Source organism: Protopterus annectens, chromosome 10.part0, assembly GCF_019279795.1.
Source record: "Protopterus annectens isolate FY-2018-M chromosome 10.part0, PAN1.0, whole genome shotgun sequence".
Taxonomy (NCBI): domain Eukaryota; kingdom Metazoa; phylum Chordata; order Ceratodontiformes; family Protopteridae; genus Protopterus; species Protopterus annectens.
The window spans coordinates 53,200,971-53,219,260 of record NC_056744.1 but is presented as its reverse complement, the minus strand read 5'-3'; the positions used below and the strand labels follow the sequence as shown (position 1 = coordinate 53,219,260).

Here is an 18,290-nt window from a genome sequence, read left to right as displayed (position 1 = left end):
AAGTAGAAAGTGTCACTTAAATGTACTGAAAGTAGTTACACCATATTAAAGTAATTCTGGAAAATACAAATGATTCAACTTAAAATTCATTGTTGTGGTAATTAAAGTAAGAGGAACTGTGAACTGCACTGGGTGAAAAAAGATGTCAGATTGTCTGGAAAGTATTAAAATAAGAAGTAAAAAGTGAAATGTTAACTTGTTAGCAAATACTCCTGACTCTCCATGAACTGCCATACCATGAACAAAGTTCAGATGACCAAACAGACCGAAATGTTGCTCTAAGTCCCATTGTCAGCTGCTCAGAGCTTCAAAGGAGGACTTGTCATACCTTTCGGAAAAAGTCTGCCTCTTAACTGCTGAAAGTGGACTTCTTCAAAGGTGACAGGTACACCTGCCACTGGTAGCTATAACTAGGAAGTAAAAATGCTCTGTAGCTTCTAGTGAACGTTACAGTAGATTATTTACATGGTTACAACTCTGACTGGTGCAACTCTATAGGTGGTTTAATGTTGATTGGGCTGACCTCATTCCATAGACTATAATGCACAGTGCTAATTCTACAACACTGAACTTTTGAAAAGAAACATTTGGTCTTTGAAAATGCCTCTCAACACAGCTGTAAATAAATCAATTTACTGTCTGCAGATTTCTGTACACTGTAATAATTCTCTTCCTTTTGACTTGTAAGCCAACAATATACAGTCCTTTATTTTGATGTTTTCACCCTGTTGAAATAGTTTCCTTAGAATGACCAAGTGTTTATTGAGGGGGATCTCTTTTTAGCTGTCCTTGGCTAAAACAATGTTTCTCTAGAAGCCATATACGAGACCTTTCTTGAACTGTCGAAATTCTAGAGATATTCAAGTCAAACTTGTCAGACCGGACATAATCAATAACTAATCAGGCAATGTTGGGATTGTTTGCTCTGTTTCAAAGTGACGTTTGAAACAGTAAGAGAGAAGGAAAATAATTCTGTGAAACAATGATGTGTCAAAAAATGCATTTTAGTAAAAAAGGACATTCAACGTTCCCCAGAATACCAACTGCCAGGTAGAGGTGCCCTGCACACAACACAAATAAATCATTGTTTCAGTACAAGCTGAAAGTAACACAAGGAAATTAACTAAAACTCTATGTTTAAGCCAGTTTCCTTAGGAGAGATGCAGAGTTTTCTGCAAAGTTAAGAAAATTAACTGTCAACTGTTTAATAACTTGGGCAAGATTCTCTAAGGGGAGAAAAAATGTGACATACTAAATTCAAAGTCAACAATCCGATTCTCTGCATTCTGAAGTAGGGATTGTTTAGCTTGCTGATCTGTTCTTTTAGGTCTGTTTTGTATTTTGACACCTAACATCAAACTCCTGTTATTTTGATATACAGCAGACATGACACAGTAATGTTTTGTTTACTAGACTTCAAACATTTCCATAAAGAATGTGTGGTTAAAGGCTGCTAGCTTTAGTCTCTCCACCTTGTTTTCCTATCTTTTGTTCTTTCATCATCAGCCCCTTATCTGCACTAAATCCAGTTCTGTCACTTTAAGCCTTACACATTGACATTACACTCACTAACTTACGTATAAAATCATGTTCCTTTTGTTTTCTATTTTGTTTCTGCCCTTTGTATACCGTTTTATTATCTCCACTTTTAAAAACACATAATCCCATTTTTCTGCTGTTTATTTGCATGCCTTGACAGAATTTTTTTCTGAAAAGCACAGCACCATTCTGTTTAACATTCATTTACTTGTTCCTTTCCTTGTCCATGTGCTAGTTTGTTATACTCGATACCGGCCTATGAAAACACTGCTATAGCCTTCAGCTCTGTAAATCCTCTCTCAGAAGTCCCCCCCCCCACACCGAAGATCAACAGAATGTGATCCTGTTTAAAAACAAATACCAAATCGTCCAAACTACACACAGCTGTATGTTGATCACAGACCCCAACAGATAGCTACACTACAGTGTATATTCTGACGTGATGACAGTCGGTAACAAGGGAGGGAGCTGCCTCAGTTAAGTACGACAACAGACATTACTGGATAAAGGAAAGGCTAAAGGGCAAACTATACCCTTAAGTTGGAAACTACCACCATTAACCCTTTCCAAAACAAACCATTTCCACCCAGCCATCACATTACCATCCAATTTCCATTCTCCCAACCCTAGGAAAAATCTAAGAGAAACTCATGTACACACAGCTAACAGAATACATTAAATAGGCTACCCTTTTTCTGGTACAGGCATCTCATCCATGTGAATCAGCCTATTCAAGCGTAACCTGAACCAGTGGATAAAAAAAAAAAAAAAAAAAAAAAAAATCGGAAATTCTCCTTTTGTCCGGCACCTATGTCTCTAATGGACAAAGGCAGCCTGTACATACTTGACCACCCATGCTCTAGCTTACATATACCCCTTAAAATAACCTAAAGGGCACCAAAACTTGTTGGATACATTTGCGAAGGCTCCTGTAGTTGTTAGCTATCAGCAAATACAACATTATTTCACATAACCATGGCTTTTGCTGAAGATGTAGTGCAGTGCCAGTGCTTTGACTATCACAGAAAATATCTTTTTAACTATGAACAAAGGCCAACGGATAGGCACCATTTTATTTACCTCTCCAAAGCATACAATTTACTGGATTACAATATTATCTTAAACCACCTACTTAGAAATTACTTTTGGAACCATGGAAATGTATATGGAATATCTGCCTGATGCTTTACTGCCACAGTCCAGTCCACATTCTCTCTTTCAGCTAATCTTAAAAAAAGTGTTCCACAAGTCTTTATCCTTGTCCCCTCTCAGAGTATTCTCCATTTTTGTCAAAAAATGTCCCTTCAACCTCCCTTATCTTCCTTTGCTACTTTATGCAGATGACATAATTAATTCTATTTTGGATAAATCACTTCCTCAGATTGCTCCAAAAAGAATGTAAAGCTGACTTCCTGTTCATCATACAATGGATTAAAATTATACTAGCACTTTCTAATACCTGGATCTACAGTTATACCAGTCTCTCAGCTTCCTTTTCCATCTCAACAAAACTAGGATAAAGGCCAACTTGTTGTTACTCTGTGTTAACAAACTGTCTCCATGTCCATCCAAAGCATCCAAATCTGCCATGGTAAAAAGCTAACCTCCTCTACAGCCTCATCCTGGTAGCATATGCTTCAAAGACAAATGCCACATGCACGCATACCACGAGTCATCAATAAAATCTGCAGGTTCAGCAGTACCTCCCCTCCAAGGATGAACACCATTGAAAAACCCTAGAAAAAACAAAGTGATTCCCAGTCGAGCAAAGAACTGACTTCCTATTTGGCTCCTAACCATTCAGACTTGTATACAACCAAACATTCTCCCACTTAGCAGCTAAACTAATATGGAAACTCACCTTCACTGCAGAAATCACTACTTTTCTGCTCTTGGCTCAAAACTCTGAGATACTGTTCCTTTCAGTCTCACAGAAATATCACCACACCCAGTCTTCCGGACAAAACTTAAAACCCATCTTCTAAAACTGGCTCTAAATTGCAGAGGTGTGTCCCTGGGCACATTACCCAAGGGTGCCACATTCTGTAAATGTCTAATACTTTCCTTAATCTCTACGTCCCTCTAACTGTATATGATACTTTTAGGTTCATAACATGATACAAGGGCCTCGAGGCCAATAGCCTAGTAAGCCTAGCCAAGAATTTTGCCCATGTTCCCACAAAGTCAGCATGTTTCCCCTGTCCAGCAGGGACACAGGTGGGATCCCAGGGGTGTATTTTCTGTTTCCCATCCAGTCGTCCAGGTTCCTCTTAAAGAGGGCTAGAAAGGTACTCTGCTTGACATTTGCTTAACTTAAGATTTGACGATTTTGTACACAGTATACACGTATCTTCTCCATAGTACATAAGCTTATTTCTACTTTAATCAGTTGTATAATGCAAAGAATTTTTATACTAAATGCTTAACTGTACTTGACTCATTGTTCCATTAAGCTAGCACTGTACACACACACTGTATTCCATCCACATTGTCTGTATTGTATACTTACATTTTATTGCTGTAATTTCCCCAGGTCTGAGACTGAAAAATGTCATCTGTGATCAGTGCTCTAGCCTGGATAACAAATTTAAATAAATAAAACTCAGGATACTGCCCCTGTTCAAGAGTTGTCTTGTAGAATAGTTATCATTTCTGGAAACTATCTCACTAGTTTCCATAGGTATGAAAATCACAGAAACAGGAGCTTAACAAAAATAACACATAATTTGTCAAGAAAAATTCTGGGGAATCATTACCAAAGCTTAGATTCAGATAAAAAGTCTTCAGTTTCTGGTAGTGATCAACATGTTCAAAATAAGAAATATCAGAATTAGATAACTGTGTAATTAATGATTTAACAAACCCTTTTTAAGTGCAACCTGGATAACTGAATGTGGAACAAAAAACACACCCCTGGGATTCTACCTGTGTCCCTGCTGGACAGTGGCATAGGGTGCTGACTTGTTGGAACATGGGCTAAATTCTTGCCTAGGCTTGTAAGGGTCTCAGGACCAATAGCCTAGTAACTTCCTGTGATCCTATAAACTGCTACAAGTCAAGTCTGCAAGTCTGAGGGCAAGATTCTTCTCCAAAATATGAAAAGTATCATAAAAGAGAAAAAAATAAAGTTAGGAAAACCAAATAGATGTCCGATTCTGTGGCTTACAAAAATTAAGCACCGACTGTGATCCAGGTGATTTGTTTAGCAGCTCATGGGCTGGAGGGTCCAGGTGGGGGATGATAATCAGTAGCAACTGTCAGTCTGTCCATTCCAGTAAGGAGGGCAGGGGTTTCTGTAAGAGACTGAGAAGTACTAGCTAATGGTCAGAGGGCAGTGCTGTGAACACCAGTGAAATGAGCATGGGGAAGGGGTGCTGAAGGTATCTGACACTATATGCAGCTATGCATGTATTGTCAGAAAGTTCCACCCAGTAAGGGTTACCTTTCCCCTAATTAGCATACACAAGTCCCCATATGACTGCCAAGTGGTCCCATACCAAGATGTCTTAATTTCCACTCTGCCCTCCTTCCTCCAGTTGCTTACACTGTGAATCTCTTCTCCATTGGCTCCAATGGGGGCTGAGGAAGTCAGACAGATGGGTGTTAGGGAGAGTCCACAATGGGGGAATGAGGAGGGACTCTGATGCATCTAATAGCTTACAGCCACGGAGACAAAAATAAGAGAGAGAGAGAGAGAGAGAAAATGAATCATAATGTGAATAAAAGCATCTGTAGCCAAGCTAGGTATGGAAAAGTTAGGTGTAAATTACCTGAACTGTAGTAAGCAGCAGCCAAGCCTATGAATGATATCCCTGCAATGAAAAAAGAAGTGCAATGAAATCACTAATCTGACAGCTTAAGTTGAAAGAGTACAATAATAACTCAGACACCCTAAATGTCATTAACAGGTCAAGACTATCAACTGCTAGGGGACAGCTTGGGACCTTTTAATGTTCCCCTACTAATATGTAAACATTTATTTGTTACTTATTATGACAAATTAAGACAAGTTGTTCATAACCTCAAAAACACTTCCTTAGTAGGTTCTGCCATTTCTGTACTACTCCATTTTCATAATCACTTACCTGTGAAAAGTACTGAAAATTATACTTCATTTGAATGCTTCCTCTAGGACTCTTGTAAATAGATTATTTGTAACCACTACACCAGCACAACATAAAACATGCCATGAAGACTGATCACAGTTTGATAGGGGGCAGAAACAAGAAAAAACATAACAATGAAAATGTCTGAAACAGCACAAGGGTGAAATTAATTTAATTCTGTAAAACAGGACATCCATCCATGCAGATGGACTTCAAGATAACAGCCACTGATCACATTGGAATTCAGTGCAGTACTGCTTAATGTTACTACAACAGAGAAAAGAGCCCAACAGTACTGGCTGAAGCTATTTAAGGTTTACAGCAAGCAGCTTCTGTGCACTCTGAATCTGAATGCTCAAATTTATTCCATTAGAACTGCTGCTGCTTTACTATATTACTTTTATGCATGTTATTTTCAAAATATAAATGCCAAAAATCATTACAGTAAAAAAGGCCTGAGGATAGTTTACTCGCACAGTGGCTGACCACAATGCAGTTCATATAACTAGCATCATAAATAATGCAACGCACAAATAAGTTGTCATTCCTTAAAGACGTTAAATGCACATTTTAAGTTCTTTAGCACATACACATTTCTCCATTAAGTTATGTTTGAGCTGCATATTAGCAAATGGCTAAATGGTACAGGAATCTAAAGGAAAAATGGTGTGTGAATTACAGAAGCAATACTACTTAACCCCAAAAAAAAAAAAAAAAGATAAATGAACAAGTCCAGGAAACAGATGCTAGCTGTTAAAATGTGCAAGCTCCACCCTCACTAACAGCAGCAGGAAAAGAGATTCTAGATGTAAAACTCAGTTGCAACCAGACTGCATAATTTTGAAGCTTATTCCAAAGGACACCGGCACTAAATGCCTTACAGCAAAATCATTGGCATGATTATAAACGAGGGACCTTCAAAGTATACAAATTAAGTTTAAAATAATTTCCAAAAATATGTCAGGCATATGTTGTACTTAAAAGCTTGGCAGTTAACCAGGAGCTACGTCAGCAGGCAACTAGAAATTCAACATTATGCAAACCAGTAGCTAAAACAATTTACCAGTGTGAATTAATTGATTGGTCAGGCACAAAGCAATACTTTCAAGTTTACTTAGGCAAATAGTATACAATGACAGTACAGTAAAGCATTATCCATTCCATTACTCGAGTTTCTTTAACCAGAATTATTCATTGTATATGTTTCAGTTTGTCTCATTGCTGCACATACATTTTTTTTTTTTTAACTGTACGTCTTAGCAGAGAAAACACATTCATTTGGAAATTTATCTGACAAGCTTTACATGTAATTTAAAAAATGTAAGTTATTTTTTTTTAATTTACTTACATTTTCAAACAATCGGTATAGCTTTTTGAGCATGTGTATGTATGTATGTGTGTATGTATGTATATATAAACACACAAAGAAACACTTGCATGTATCAGTCACACTCGGGGTATGCTGTCTCATTTCAGTTTCCCTGATGGAGACTGGGGAAAGCAACCATGACGTGCTACCTGAAGGCTGTTGAGGCATCCTGCTGACTTCAGTCCTGTACAGAAGTGAGGAGAGGTTCAGCACTGACACCTATTGCACCTGCCTTATAGGAGAAAAACACTCCCCCAAAAGCAGTCCAACACTGTCTCAGGGTCCTCACTGGTTCCTGACATGAGTCAGGTTTAGGCTGGCAGGGGCAAAGGCAGGTCCAGTAGACCCAATAGATTGCATGCAGCTGATGGCAAACTGTAAGTAGCCAACAACAGAGTAAAAATTGTTTATGTGCACAAATGTAATATACTGCATTTTAAAAGGATAATCTGTTAAAAAAGTTAATAGGTAATTTTGTTACAAAAATATTTTGTCAATGCAGAAATGATCGTAAAGAAAATTAGATATGCTCAGAAGAACTGTACAAGGAGTAAGGAAACAACATTCATTAAAAACATGAGTTCGCATGTCCTCCTTTTGTCATAGGTTCATAGGTTCGTACTAGGCTATCTGCCCAAGGGCATTTATAAGCCTAGCCCAGAGTTTTTGTGGCTTTCGCCACCCCTTTAGTTTGAAGAAAACTATGCCCATTGTTTTGCTGTGCCTCTGTCAAGCAGAGACACTGAGGTAATCCTTGGGGTATATCTGCGATCTCCCATCCATTGGTCAAGATTTCTCTTGAACATGGCCAGCGACGTGCTCTGCCTCACATGTACCGGGATTTTGTTCCACAGCATAGGGAGTCTTTGGGTGATGAATCTGTCCCTCCAGCATGTCCTATTAATGACCGTGTCAAGGTTTAAGTCTCCCGCCCTTGTAGTTCTGAGGGATCTAGATTTTTTGAGGTGAAGCACGTTCATCAAATCTGGGTTTGACATGGCCTTGTATGTCAGGCACAGGTCACCTCTGAGCAGGCGGTAAGCGACTGAATAGAGCTGAAGTTCTTTCAGTCGGGCAGCATAAGACATATTTTTGAGACCCTTTATCCTTTTGGTGAGGAACTTTTGGGGCCTTTCCAGCTGCTGCAGGTGTCGGGTCAGATACATTCCGAATGGAGCATTGTACTCAATCATTGGTCTGATGAGTGATGAGTACAGGGGGGACGATGACCTCCCTTGATCTAGATGTGAATCCCTTCATAATCAGGTGGGCAATGTAGAAGGTCTTCCTAACTACTTTAGCAACGTGAGTGTCAAACGATAGGTTACTGTCAACCTGAGTCCCCAGATCTCTGATAACTTCTTCTGTGCTCAGTGGATTGCCACCTATATGGCAGCTAGGGGTAACCTTGTTTTTCCCGAAGGGTATGACTATGCATTTCTTGGCATTTAACTTTAGGCCATGGCTCTGGCACCAGTTATCCGTTTCTGTGAGACCCTTCTGAAGGATATCTGTGTCAGATGTGTTTTCGACTATGGCGCCCAGTTTGCAGTCATCTGCAAACTTTGTCAGCCATAGCCCTCCTGTGTTTGCTTGTACTCCAGAAAAGTAGATGCCGAACAAGAGTGGGCCCAGGACTGAGCCCTGTGGGACCCCACTTGTGACAGGCTTTGAGTCTGACATGGCGCCAGCAACTCTGACCCTGTGGGTTCTGTCACTTAGCCAGTTTGCAACCCATCTTGTGATGTATGGGTTTACATTTAAGCTGATGAGTTTTTCGACGATACCTGAGTGGGGTATTGTGTCGAAAGCCTTTGCCAGGTCGAGGTAGGCTGTATGGACTGCCTTTCCCTCATCAATGGCCTTGGTGATTGTTTCGAAAAAGTCGACCAAGTTTAAAAGGCATGATCTGCCTTTGACAAAGCCAAACTGGGTTGGATCCAAAGTCTGCAAGTTCCCTATGTCTTTATTTATGAGTTCCATTATGATCCTCTCCATGGCTTTGCAGATCAGGCTTGTCAAGCTGATGGGACGGTAATTTCCAGGGTCGGTGGAGGCACTGCCTTTGTGAAGTGGGACCACAGTTGCCGTCGCCACTCCTTGAGTGTATCCTGAGGTGAGGCTAAGATTAAACAACTGTTCTAACTGCGGGTTTAATTCCTCGTTGAGTTCGTGGAGCACACAGCCGGGGACACCATCCGGTCCCATGGATGCTGTGTTTTTCGCCTTAGAGAGAGCAGTTCTCACCTGGGCGTTAGAGATGTTTGGGGGGCTACAATCCTCTGGTATAGCTATCTCTCCTTTTAGGGGGGGGGGGGGGAGAGTTTGCACTGAACCTGTCAGCCAGTATATTGGCAATGTCTGTAGGTTCAGTAATTTTCACATCATTTTGAACTAATTCTGAGCATATCTGGGAGTTTCCTCCCAGGTTTCTAACATAGCTAAAGAAGGCCTTATGATTGTCTTTTGAGTCCTTAGCGATTTTTCTCTCAAAATTTGCCTTGGATGATTTTATGAGAGCTCTTAGTTTTTTACTTATAGTGATCAAAGGTGTCTTACCTTTTAAGGATTTTGCTCTATTTTGTAGTAGCTTCCTCCTTTTGTTGTAGAGCTTGTTTATGGCTGGGGTCCACCAGACTGGACGCTTGCCTTTGGTACAAAGAGTCTTTGTTTTGTTTGGGATTGCCTGATCCATGCAGTCCTGTAGGTGCTGGTAGAAGGCGTTTGTAAGTGATTCAGCGGCTTGGGTAATGTTTACCGCCGGCTCGGGGGCCTTAAAGGAGACCACACTAGTCTTTAGAAGTGTGAAGTCAGCTTTTGAGAAGTTCTTCACTGTGGTCTTTTTTATCTCAGGTGGGGGCGGGATGAGGACCTCCAGTGAGATTAGTTTATGATCTGATCTCACCAGTGAGGGGTAATACTTCTGGTGTTGAACATTGTGATCCCATGTTCGTGATGATGAGGTCAAGTATGTTTTCACCTCTTGTGGAGATGGTGACTAGTTGTTCCATGGCATTTGAGTTTATGAACTCCAGGAATGTCTGCATGGATTTTTAGTGGAATCTCTGGTTCCCCCGCCACATCCCAAAGAAATGATCATGTGAATTAGGAGTGCCACAAACTGCCTCTAGATGTGTGTGTTGTGCAAATCTGCATGCATCCTGTGACAGACCGAATCCCATTAAGGGCTGGTTCCTGCTTTAAGCCCATTGTCTCCTGGGAAAGGCTCTGGCTTCCTGTGACTCTTAAATAGTTAAGATGGATATTGAAAAAGATAGATTGAAGGTGGCAGCACACTCATTTAGTGCCTGGTGAATTGATATCTGTAGCCTGAATCGGCAAGAAAAAATAGTAATATGTAAATCTTGCTTCCATTTTAGAACCTGTTAACTCACCATAGCTCTCACCTGTCCAGATTTGTGTCTCATATTTTGGCCTGCTCCTCATTAAATCTGTGTTTTTCTAGAAAATCAATGAGGAATGAAGTCACTAAATAATGACATTATTTGAAGAAGACTTCATATACTTAAGAAGATGCCTGCTGGAACAAAACCTATCATTCTAGCAACTTTCTAAGATCATAACAGCAATATTTAAAATCTGTCCCTAATTTTGGCTTTCTCCAGACTGCTTTCCCTTAGAGTTTGAGAGGTATGAAACTCACTAAATGTTATTAGGCCGAAATAATTGTATCTTTTGGGTTAATCTAGACTTGGGCTTCTCAAAATTTAAAAATATCCACTTTTGCCCTTTTTATTTTTCTTTAACCCCTGATCAGGAAGTGGCTGAAAGTCTACAAGATGAGGACACCATTATTATTTTAGAGCTGAAGATGAACGTAATTAGAGCAGGGCAATTATCCTTAACAAGTGTATATAACAGCTTTTGAGCATAAGTACTTACTCGTTGATGTTAAATATATGTGATCACGATCAGTGTTCTGTTCTCTGGTATCTTGTGTCTCTCAGACACATGACATTCAAGGAAAAGTAACTTAGTGATGCGGAGAAGTCGTAAAAGAATCGAGAACAGTACAAAAATGCTACCTCCTGAAGAAATTGAAAGCATAAGCCCAAAAACAAGAAACAAAGTCATGTAAGAAGGGACAGGAAACAACATAAAAAACCCACTGCCATGTCCCAACTGCAAGAGAAAAAAAAAGTCAGCCATTCTTATCTAGGAGTCAAATTATACACATGCACCCAATTAGTGAGTGCATGTGTACACAGTAGTGCAAGCAAGCATACACACTCACACACTCAATGGCACATTCATAAAAATGCAAATGAAAGCCTCTGCAAGACATTGTTTTATCTAAGTGGTAAACCTGAACAAACAGTACACAAAAGTATAACACTGCATACATACAGCACAAGTAAAACAAAACACAGAAACCCAATTAAATAAAAGCACCAAGCAAGATGTAAAGGTGAAAAATATGATAAAGAAAATTAAAACACTACATAAATGCAAATATATTTTAAAATCTATAAAACACACAAACTTTACCAAAACAGCTAATTAAATAAAAGCAACAAGAATATAATTAGCTAATGCCAGCTTAAGAATGTAAAGGGGGTGGTATTACTGTTTACATATATATATATATATATATATATATATATATGTTTTTCAGTTCTTGTGAGCTGCCCCCAAATGATGTCTTGCAAATATTTGAGTTTTTTGTTATTTTGTTATACAGAAAGCAGTATACACGTTTGATGAACACTATGTTGCTGACGTGCAAGTCCCCTCGTTTAGATACATTCATTTGTCTTTACAAATGATACTGTACAGTAGACTGCAAAAGTTTAAAAAAGGGGTCCCTTAAATTAATATCTTCAGATGTTGCCACCTGTTGCTCGTCTTGTGTATTCAAATAAGACGATGAGGCTTGGGTGTTCATTTAAGTAGTTTTTTTACACACAAACACATCAGGATGGATGACTGGAACATAAAACTTAAATGAATTAGTTAACTGACTAACTGATTGCTATACACGTACATGCTTTCACTCTGGCTGCTCACTCAAAATGGCACTCTTGCTTGCAAGTGCTCAGTACTTATATCCACGTGCCCACGGACTGGAATGGCTCTTAAAGGTACAACACACCTCTGATCTACAGTACCTACAGACTTAAGAAATTTATACTTAATTTTCAGCTACTCCCTTCTGCAACAATAAAAGTAAATTTTATAGTATTCCTTTCTCTACGTATACTGTATACAGATCTACATCAAGCACACTATTTTATATTACTGTTTTTTGTTTGGTGGGCCATAAACATCTGAGAGATACACAGAAAAAAATAATATATATCCGTCTGCAACACTAGTGATAAGCAGTCATAAAAAGTTAACTTCCACCACAGGCTCCGTGCTATAATTAGCAATCACTCAAGCCACTTTCGTACCAAACAGCCCACACAATTAAAACAACAATGCAAGCACTGGGCAAAAAATGTTCTTTATATAACAATTCTTCTGTTACATGTGGACTCTATATATTAATATACTAAATGTATTGACGTTTCCACATGCATCACTATCTCAAACTGAAGCTAATGTAATAACAGGGGAAGGAACAGTAACCCTTCCAGTAAAGAAATTCTCAAGGGCCAGGGATTAGCAATCACTGAGCAGCATAAAATCAGAAGGCTGGTTTAAAAAAAATCCTCTTAACACAACAAGAAATTAATATACATGAGGATCACACAGCTCTTAGTACAAAAAAGGAAAATGCTTTAGGATCCCAGGAAATGTTGTTTGTTATTATCATTTTACTTATTATTGTTAGTGTACTCTGTGAAATAAAAGGTTTTGCATATCATGTCCAAGTCAAGTGAAGAAATGAAGACAATACTTAAAAAAAAGAACATTTTTTATTGTTTAATTTATTAAAGGAAGAGAAATAAAGCTGAAATAACTTACCAACTAGTAATGCCCAGGATCTCATACCTGGAGACCTTTTCAGATGAAGGACTGACCCAGAATGGTTTTCAACTTTCATGTATGCCATCTCGGGAATGCACTGTGTAACTAATAAAAAAAGAAACCAAATGAATGTAAAACATTTAGAAAAAGCCACATAACTAGAAACTATATTGTATAAGGCAAACAGATGCCAGGCATAGTTCACAGACTGATGCTGCAATCGGTTTTAATAAAAAAACACATACTATAACCATCTTATCAACATTTGCTAAAACTGACTGCAGTGTCAGTCTGTGTAACATAACTGACACCAGTTTGCCATATTCACATGCTATGTAGAAATTCTCTGCATCATTTAAAATACACCTCAATACAAATGTGGACTTTCACTAATCCAATAAACAAATCAAATGCAAGGCATTAATTAGAAGTTATGTACTCACCATAACGTTCCATCTGAGTAGGTGTATTCATTTGTCTGCAACCTGTGGGTTATGGATCAGATATCGGATCCGAACCGGCATGGTTTTCCAGCTATGGATCCGAGCTCTCAGCTCCTCCCCTCACCCATAATGCCCTGCTCTCCCTACATGACCTCAGATCGAGTTTGCCAACAGCATGAACACCCTGAAAAGGGTAAGACATAATATGCAGGAAACTGAAAAGGCCAGGGGGATAGGAGGGCGGGATGGTTGCAGACAAATGAATACACCTACTCAGATGGAACGTTATGGTGAGTACATAACCTCTAAATCTGAAGTAGGAGATTCATTTGTCTGCAACCTGTGGGACAGAGTCCCCAGCTACCTGAATCTTGGGCGGCCATCATGGAAGGATATTCCGGAGCACCGCGGAGCCAAAGGATGCTCTACCCCTAGATGTAATATCCAACTTGTAGTGGGAAATAAAGGTATGAGATGAAGCCCAAGTGGCTGCTGAACAAATATCATCCAGAGGAATCCTAGCCTTAAAGGCCGCCGAGGTAGAGACTGACCGGGTTGAATGGGCATGTACTCCCTCCGGTGCGGGCCTTCCAGAAGCTTGATAAGCCAATAAGATGCACTGTGAAATCCAGCGTGATAATGAGACTTTAGAAATTGGCTTGCCCAAATTAAATTTAGCAAAGGAAATAAACAACTGGTCGGATTGCCTATGACCAGCTGTCCTGTTTAGATAAAATCTAAGTTGCCTGTGAACATCTAAGGAATGACGCTTGTATTCACCCTTGTTTTGATATTTAGGAAAGAAAACAGGGAGGTTAATGGATTGATTAATATTTGCTTCAGAAGCTATCTTAGGAAGAAAGGACGGGTTGGTCCTGAGGTATACACGGTCCGGATGAAAGACCAAGTAAGGAGGCTTGGCTGATAAGGCTTGAAGTTCTGAAACTCTCTTGGCCGAGGTAATGGCTACTAAAAAGGCCGTCTTGAAAGATAAAAATTTCAGATCTACTGTCGCCGCCGGTTCGAAGGGGGGAGCGGTCAAGGCCTGAAGGACCAAAGAAAGGTCCCAAGGAGGAACCACTTGCTTTACAGGGGGCCTGAGAAGAAAAGTACCTTTTAGGAAAATCTTACACAATTTGGCAGACATCAGTGGACTGGAGTCGTGCCCAATATGATAATGAGAAATTGCCGCAAGTTGTACTTTGACCATGGAACTGCTGGCACCATCATTAAAAAGAGTGGTTAAGAAGTCAAGCACCAGAGGAAGGGGAACTGTGAAGGGGTTTAGACCTTGCCGCTCCGCCCACAAGGAGAACCGTTTCCACTTGCTGCGGTAAACTTTCCTGGTGGATGGTTTATGAGCCGCCACCAGGATGGCCTTAACTGGGGACGAAATACCGGGAGTCCTGATCAGGAGTGGAACTGGAGCAGCCAAGCAGTCAGCTTCAGGTTGTCCAGATTCAGGGTTGATAAGCGGGATGGATGAGATATCAGATCCGGAATGGGATCTAGAATCCAAGGAGGATTCACTGAGTGAGACCTTAGGAAAGGGAACCAGATCTGTCGAGGCCAAAATGGGGCAATGAGAATCATTCTGCACCCCAACCGAGAGGCTTTCTGAAGAACTTGGAGCATCAGAGGCAAGGGGGGGGTAAGCATAAAGAAGACCGGGTGGCCAAGCATGCACCAGAGCGTCTCTTGGGGTACCTCCGGGAGGAGGTATTAGAGCGAAAAAACTGTCGCACTTGGTGTTTGAGGGAGACGCAAAAAGATCGCAACAAGGAGTTCCCCACCATGCGAAAATGCGTTCCGCTACCTGAGTATTGAGAGACCACTCGTAAGGGGTGAGAATGGTGCGACTGAGTTTGTCCGCAAGGATGTTGGACCGACCCGGAATATGCGTTGCTATGAGAAAGCGGTTGGTGGAGATTTTCTCATGGCTTCTCGACAAAGAGGGTAAGACCTGGTTCCTCCTTGCTTGTTGATATACCAGACGACAGACATGTTGTCCGACTGAATCGCAGTTGTTCCCAAGGGAAGAAAGGCCTGAAGTGCTAGCAACACTAAGAGCACTGCTCTCATCTCTAGAACGTTGATATGCAGTAAGGTCTCTGAATCGTTCCACGTGCCTTGGACCGTCCGGCCTGCAAAATGCCCCCACCCGAGGCGGGAGGCGTCCGTGGTCACCGTGGCGAGAGGGGGAGAAGCACAAAAGGGGCGGCCTCCGTGGAGATCTGGAGAGTGTAGCCACCACAGGAGGGACCGCTTGCAAGCCTTGCTGATCGCAATGGGATGATGCATAGGAAGAGCAAGATACGACCACTGAACTAGGAGTGTCCATTGAAGGATGCGCATATTGAACCTGGCGAGAGGAAGAAGCGCTATCGCTGCCGCCATGGACCCTAGAGCCCTCAGGACCAACTCCGCCGGAACTGAGCTGGAGTGGAGAATGGCCCGCACCTGGAGCTGCAGATTCTGAATTCTGTCCGCAGTGAGGAAGGCTCTTAATCGTCTCGTGTCTAACCTGGCACCTATAAAATTTATGAACTGCATGGGTGCTAGGTTGGATTTTTCTGTATTTATTGTGATGCCCAGACGGGGAGCAAGATGGAGAAAGGAGTCTCGCACCAATAATAGTAGATGCCTTGTTGGGGCGGTGAGAAGCCAGTCGTCCAGGAAAGGAAAGACCTGCACCCCCTGAAGCCTCAGGTGGGCCGCTACCACTGCTAATACTTTGGTGAACACCCTGGGGGCTGTGGTGAGACCAAAGGGAAGGACCCGGAATTGGTAGTGACTGGCTCCCAGCCGGAAGCGGAGAAACCTCCTGGAGCGCCTGTCCATTAGTATATGGTAGTACGCATCCTTGAGGTCTATGGAGCACATCCAGTGATTTTCTCCCAGAAGGGGGAGAATAGACTGCAACGTAACCATTCGGAATTTCTCCTTGGGAACTGCCAGGTTCAAGAGTGAAAGGTCTAAAATTGGTCTTAGATCCCCCGTCTTTTTGGCACTAAAAAGAACCTGGAGTAGAACCCTGATCCGATCTGGTCTGAGGGGACGGGCTGGATGGCTCTTTTCTTTAGCAGATGGCCAATTTCTGCCAAAGCGGCCTCCCACTGACCGGGTGGAACGTCGGGGAGGGACTTCAATTTTGGCATGTGACGAAATGGGATACGGTATCCTCTGGATATGATTTGGAGGACCCAGCGGTCTGATGTTATGGACTCCCATGCCGCTAGGTGCTCGGAACGTCCCCGACTGCCTCCAGAGTGGAGCAGCCGGGCAACCCTTCAGGGCTGCTGCTCGGGCCGTTCAGAGAAGGGTTCTCTGGACCCGAAGTTCCTGGGAGCCCATCTGCCCCTGGGGCGGCGTCCTCCCTGTCCTCCTCTGCCACGGAAGGACTGGTTGTCCGGAGCGGGTTGGGATTGCTGCGACTTCCGGAACCACATCTTCTTCTGGCCCTTTTGGTTCCTAGAATAGGGCCTCTGGGGCACAGAGAAGCGGATTCCGAAGGCAGACAGCGTCTTCCCGTCCTTTTCGCTCTGGGTCAAGGTATCACGAACAGTTTTGCCAAAGAGGGCAGAACTATCGAAGGGGGCATTCGCAAATGACGCCTTGAAGGGCTCCGTGAAATCGCAATGACAGAGCCAGGCCTGACGTCTGGTAACTAGGCCTGCCCCTGCGGCTCTAGCGGCACCTTCCGTAGCATGGGACAGTAACCGCACAGAGGTATTAGTGACGGACCTGAGAGTGGCCATACGGGTGGAGTGCAACACTTTGTCCTCCTCCGACATGGACTTCCTGGGGGATGCAGCGTATTCTTTGATAAGATCGCGCTGCATCCTAATCACATGTGCCAGGTAGTTCAGCACCCTTACTGAGAAGGTCGCTGAACTAAACATCCGCTTCCCCAAGCGGTCCATCATCCGAGACTCCTTGCTCGGGGGATGGACTGAGGGACTCTCCTGAGCAAGTTCCCTCTTGGTGGCAGCCGCCGTCAACATGGCATCTACCGGAGGCCCCTTACTCCAATGGGCACGGTCAGCCAGGGGACTGAGTATACGGTCGGGCCTTTTTGGGATTGGCTCCACGGTGTCCGGTTCCTTCCACGCCCTGGTGGTAATGAGGTCCACCAGGGGGTCGGCAGGAGGGGACACCCAAGAGGTAGACGGGCCCGCTTCAAATGCCTCCAAGAACACGGACTCGTCCGAGGAAGACTTGGGGGCAGACTCCCCCCCTTATGCGGAGCATTTCCATGATGTCTCCAAATGAGACATCCTCAGGGGGTGATCTTGGGGAGCCTTCCCCTTCCTCCAAGTCCGTGTCTTCGGTGAGAGACTCGGGGGAGTCTATGTGCCTCCTTTTGCACGTATGCTTGCGGGGGGCATCCTCCGGGGGGCTGTCAGAGGACTCCTCGCAAACAGTGACCTGTTCCAAAGGAACAACTTGGGGCAAAGGAGCGGGCTGTCCCAATGGCCGGATGGTGGAAGCCTGGCCCAGTGCAGATGGAGCGCGGGACGGAGCCGAAGCAAGTGCCGGGGGTCCGGAAACCCTCAACAGGGCCCTCTCCACTACATCAAAAGCCGAGGGGGAGCCGACCTCGACCAAAGGATCTGACAATCGGCTCCCCCTGGGATCCGAGGAGTGGATCGGAGCCGGCGCCGAAGCGCTCGGATCCGAGGGGACAGTGCGCTCCGACACAGACGGCGCCGAAGGAGCACTGATCCCCCGGATCCGAAGCTCGGATCCAGGCTCCGAGAGGTCGGATCCGAAGCACTCGAGGGCAGGGTCGGATCCGAAGTACCGAGTACTATCGGCGCCGACCCACCCCCGGCTCCGAAGCTGCTCGGCTCCAACTGCTCCGAACCCGGGTAGCGGGTCGGAGAAGGAGCTATAGGT

The 18,290-nt window shown here is 42.9% G+C and overlaps 1 protein-coding gene across 2 annotated transcripts in view; it reads right to left on the bottom strand.

Annotated features, from left to right (window-relative positions):
- LOC122812941 (cytochrome b-245 chaperone 1) overlaps positions 1-18,290 on the bottom strand; it is a 209,844-nt gene that overhangs the window by 181,816 nt on the left and 9,738 nt on the right. For both annotated transcript variants that reach the window (XM_044085014.1, XM_044085013.1), the window contains exons 2-3: positions 12,946-13,053; positions 5,310-5,351 (exon numbers count right to left, since the gene is read on the bottom strand). In XM_044085014.1, coding sequence (XP_043940949.1) covers positions 5,310-5,351; positions 12,946-13,033 — 130 coding nt within the window. In that variant the 5' untranslated portion in view covers positions 13,034-13,053. The remainder of the gene's footprint in view (positions 1-5,309; positions 5,352-12,945; positions 13,054-18,290) is intronic.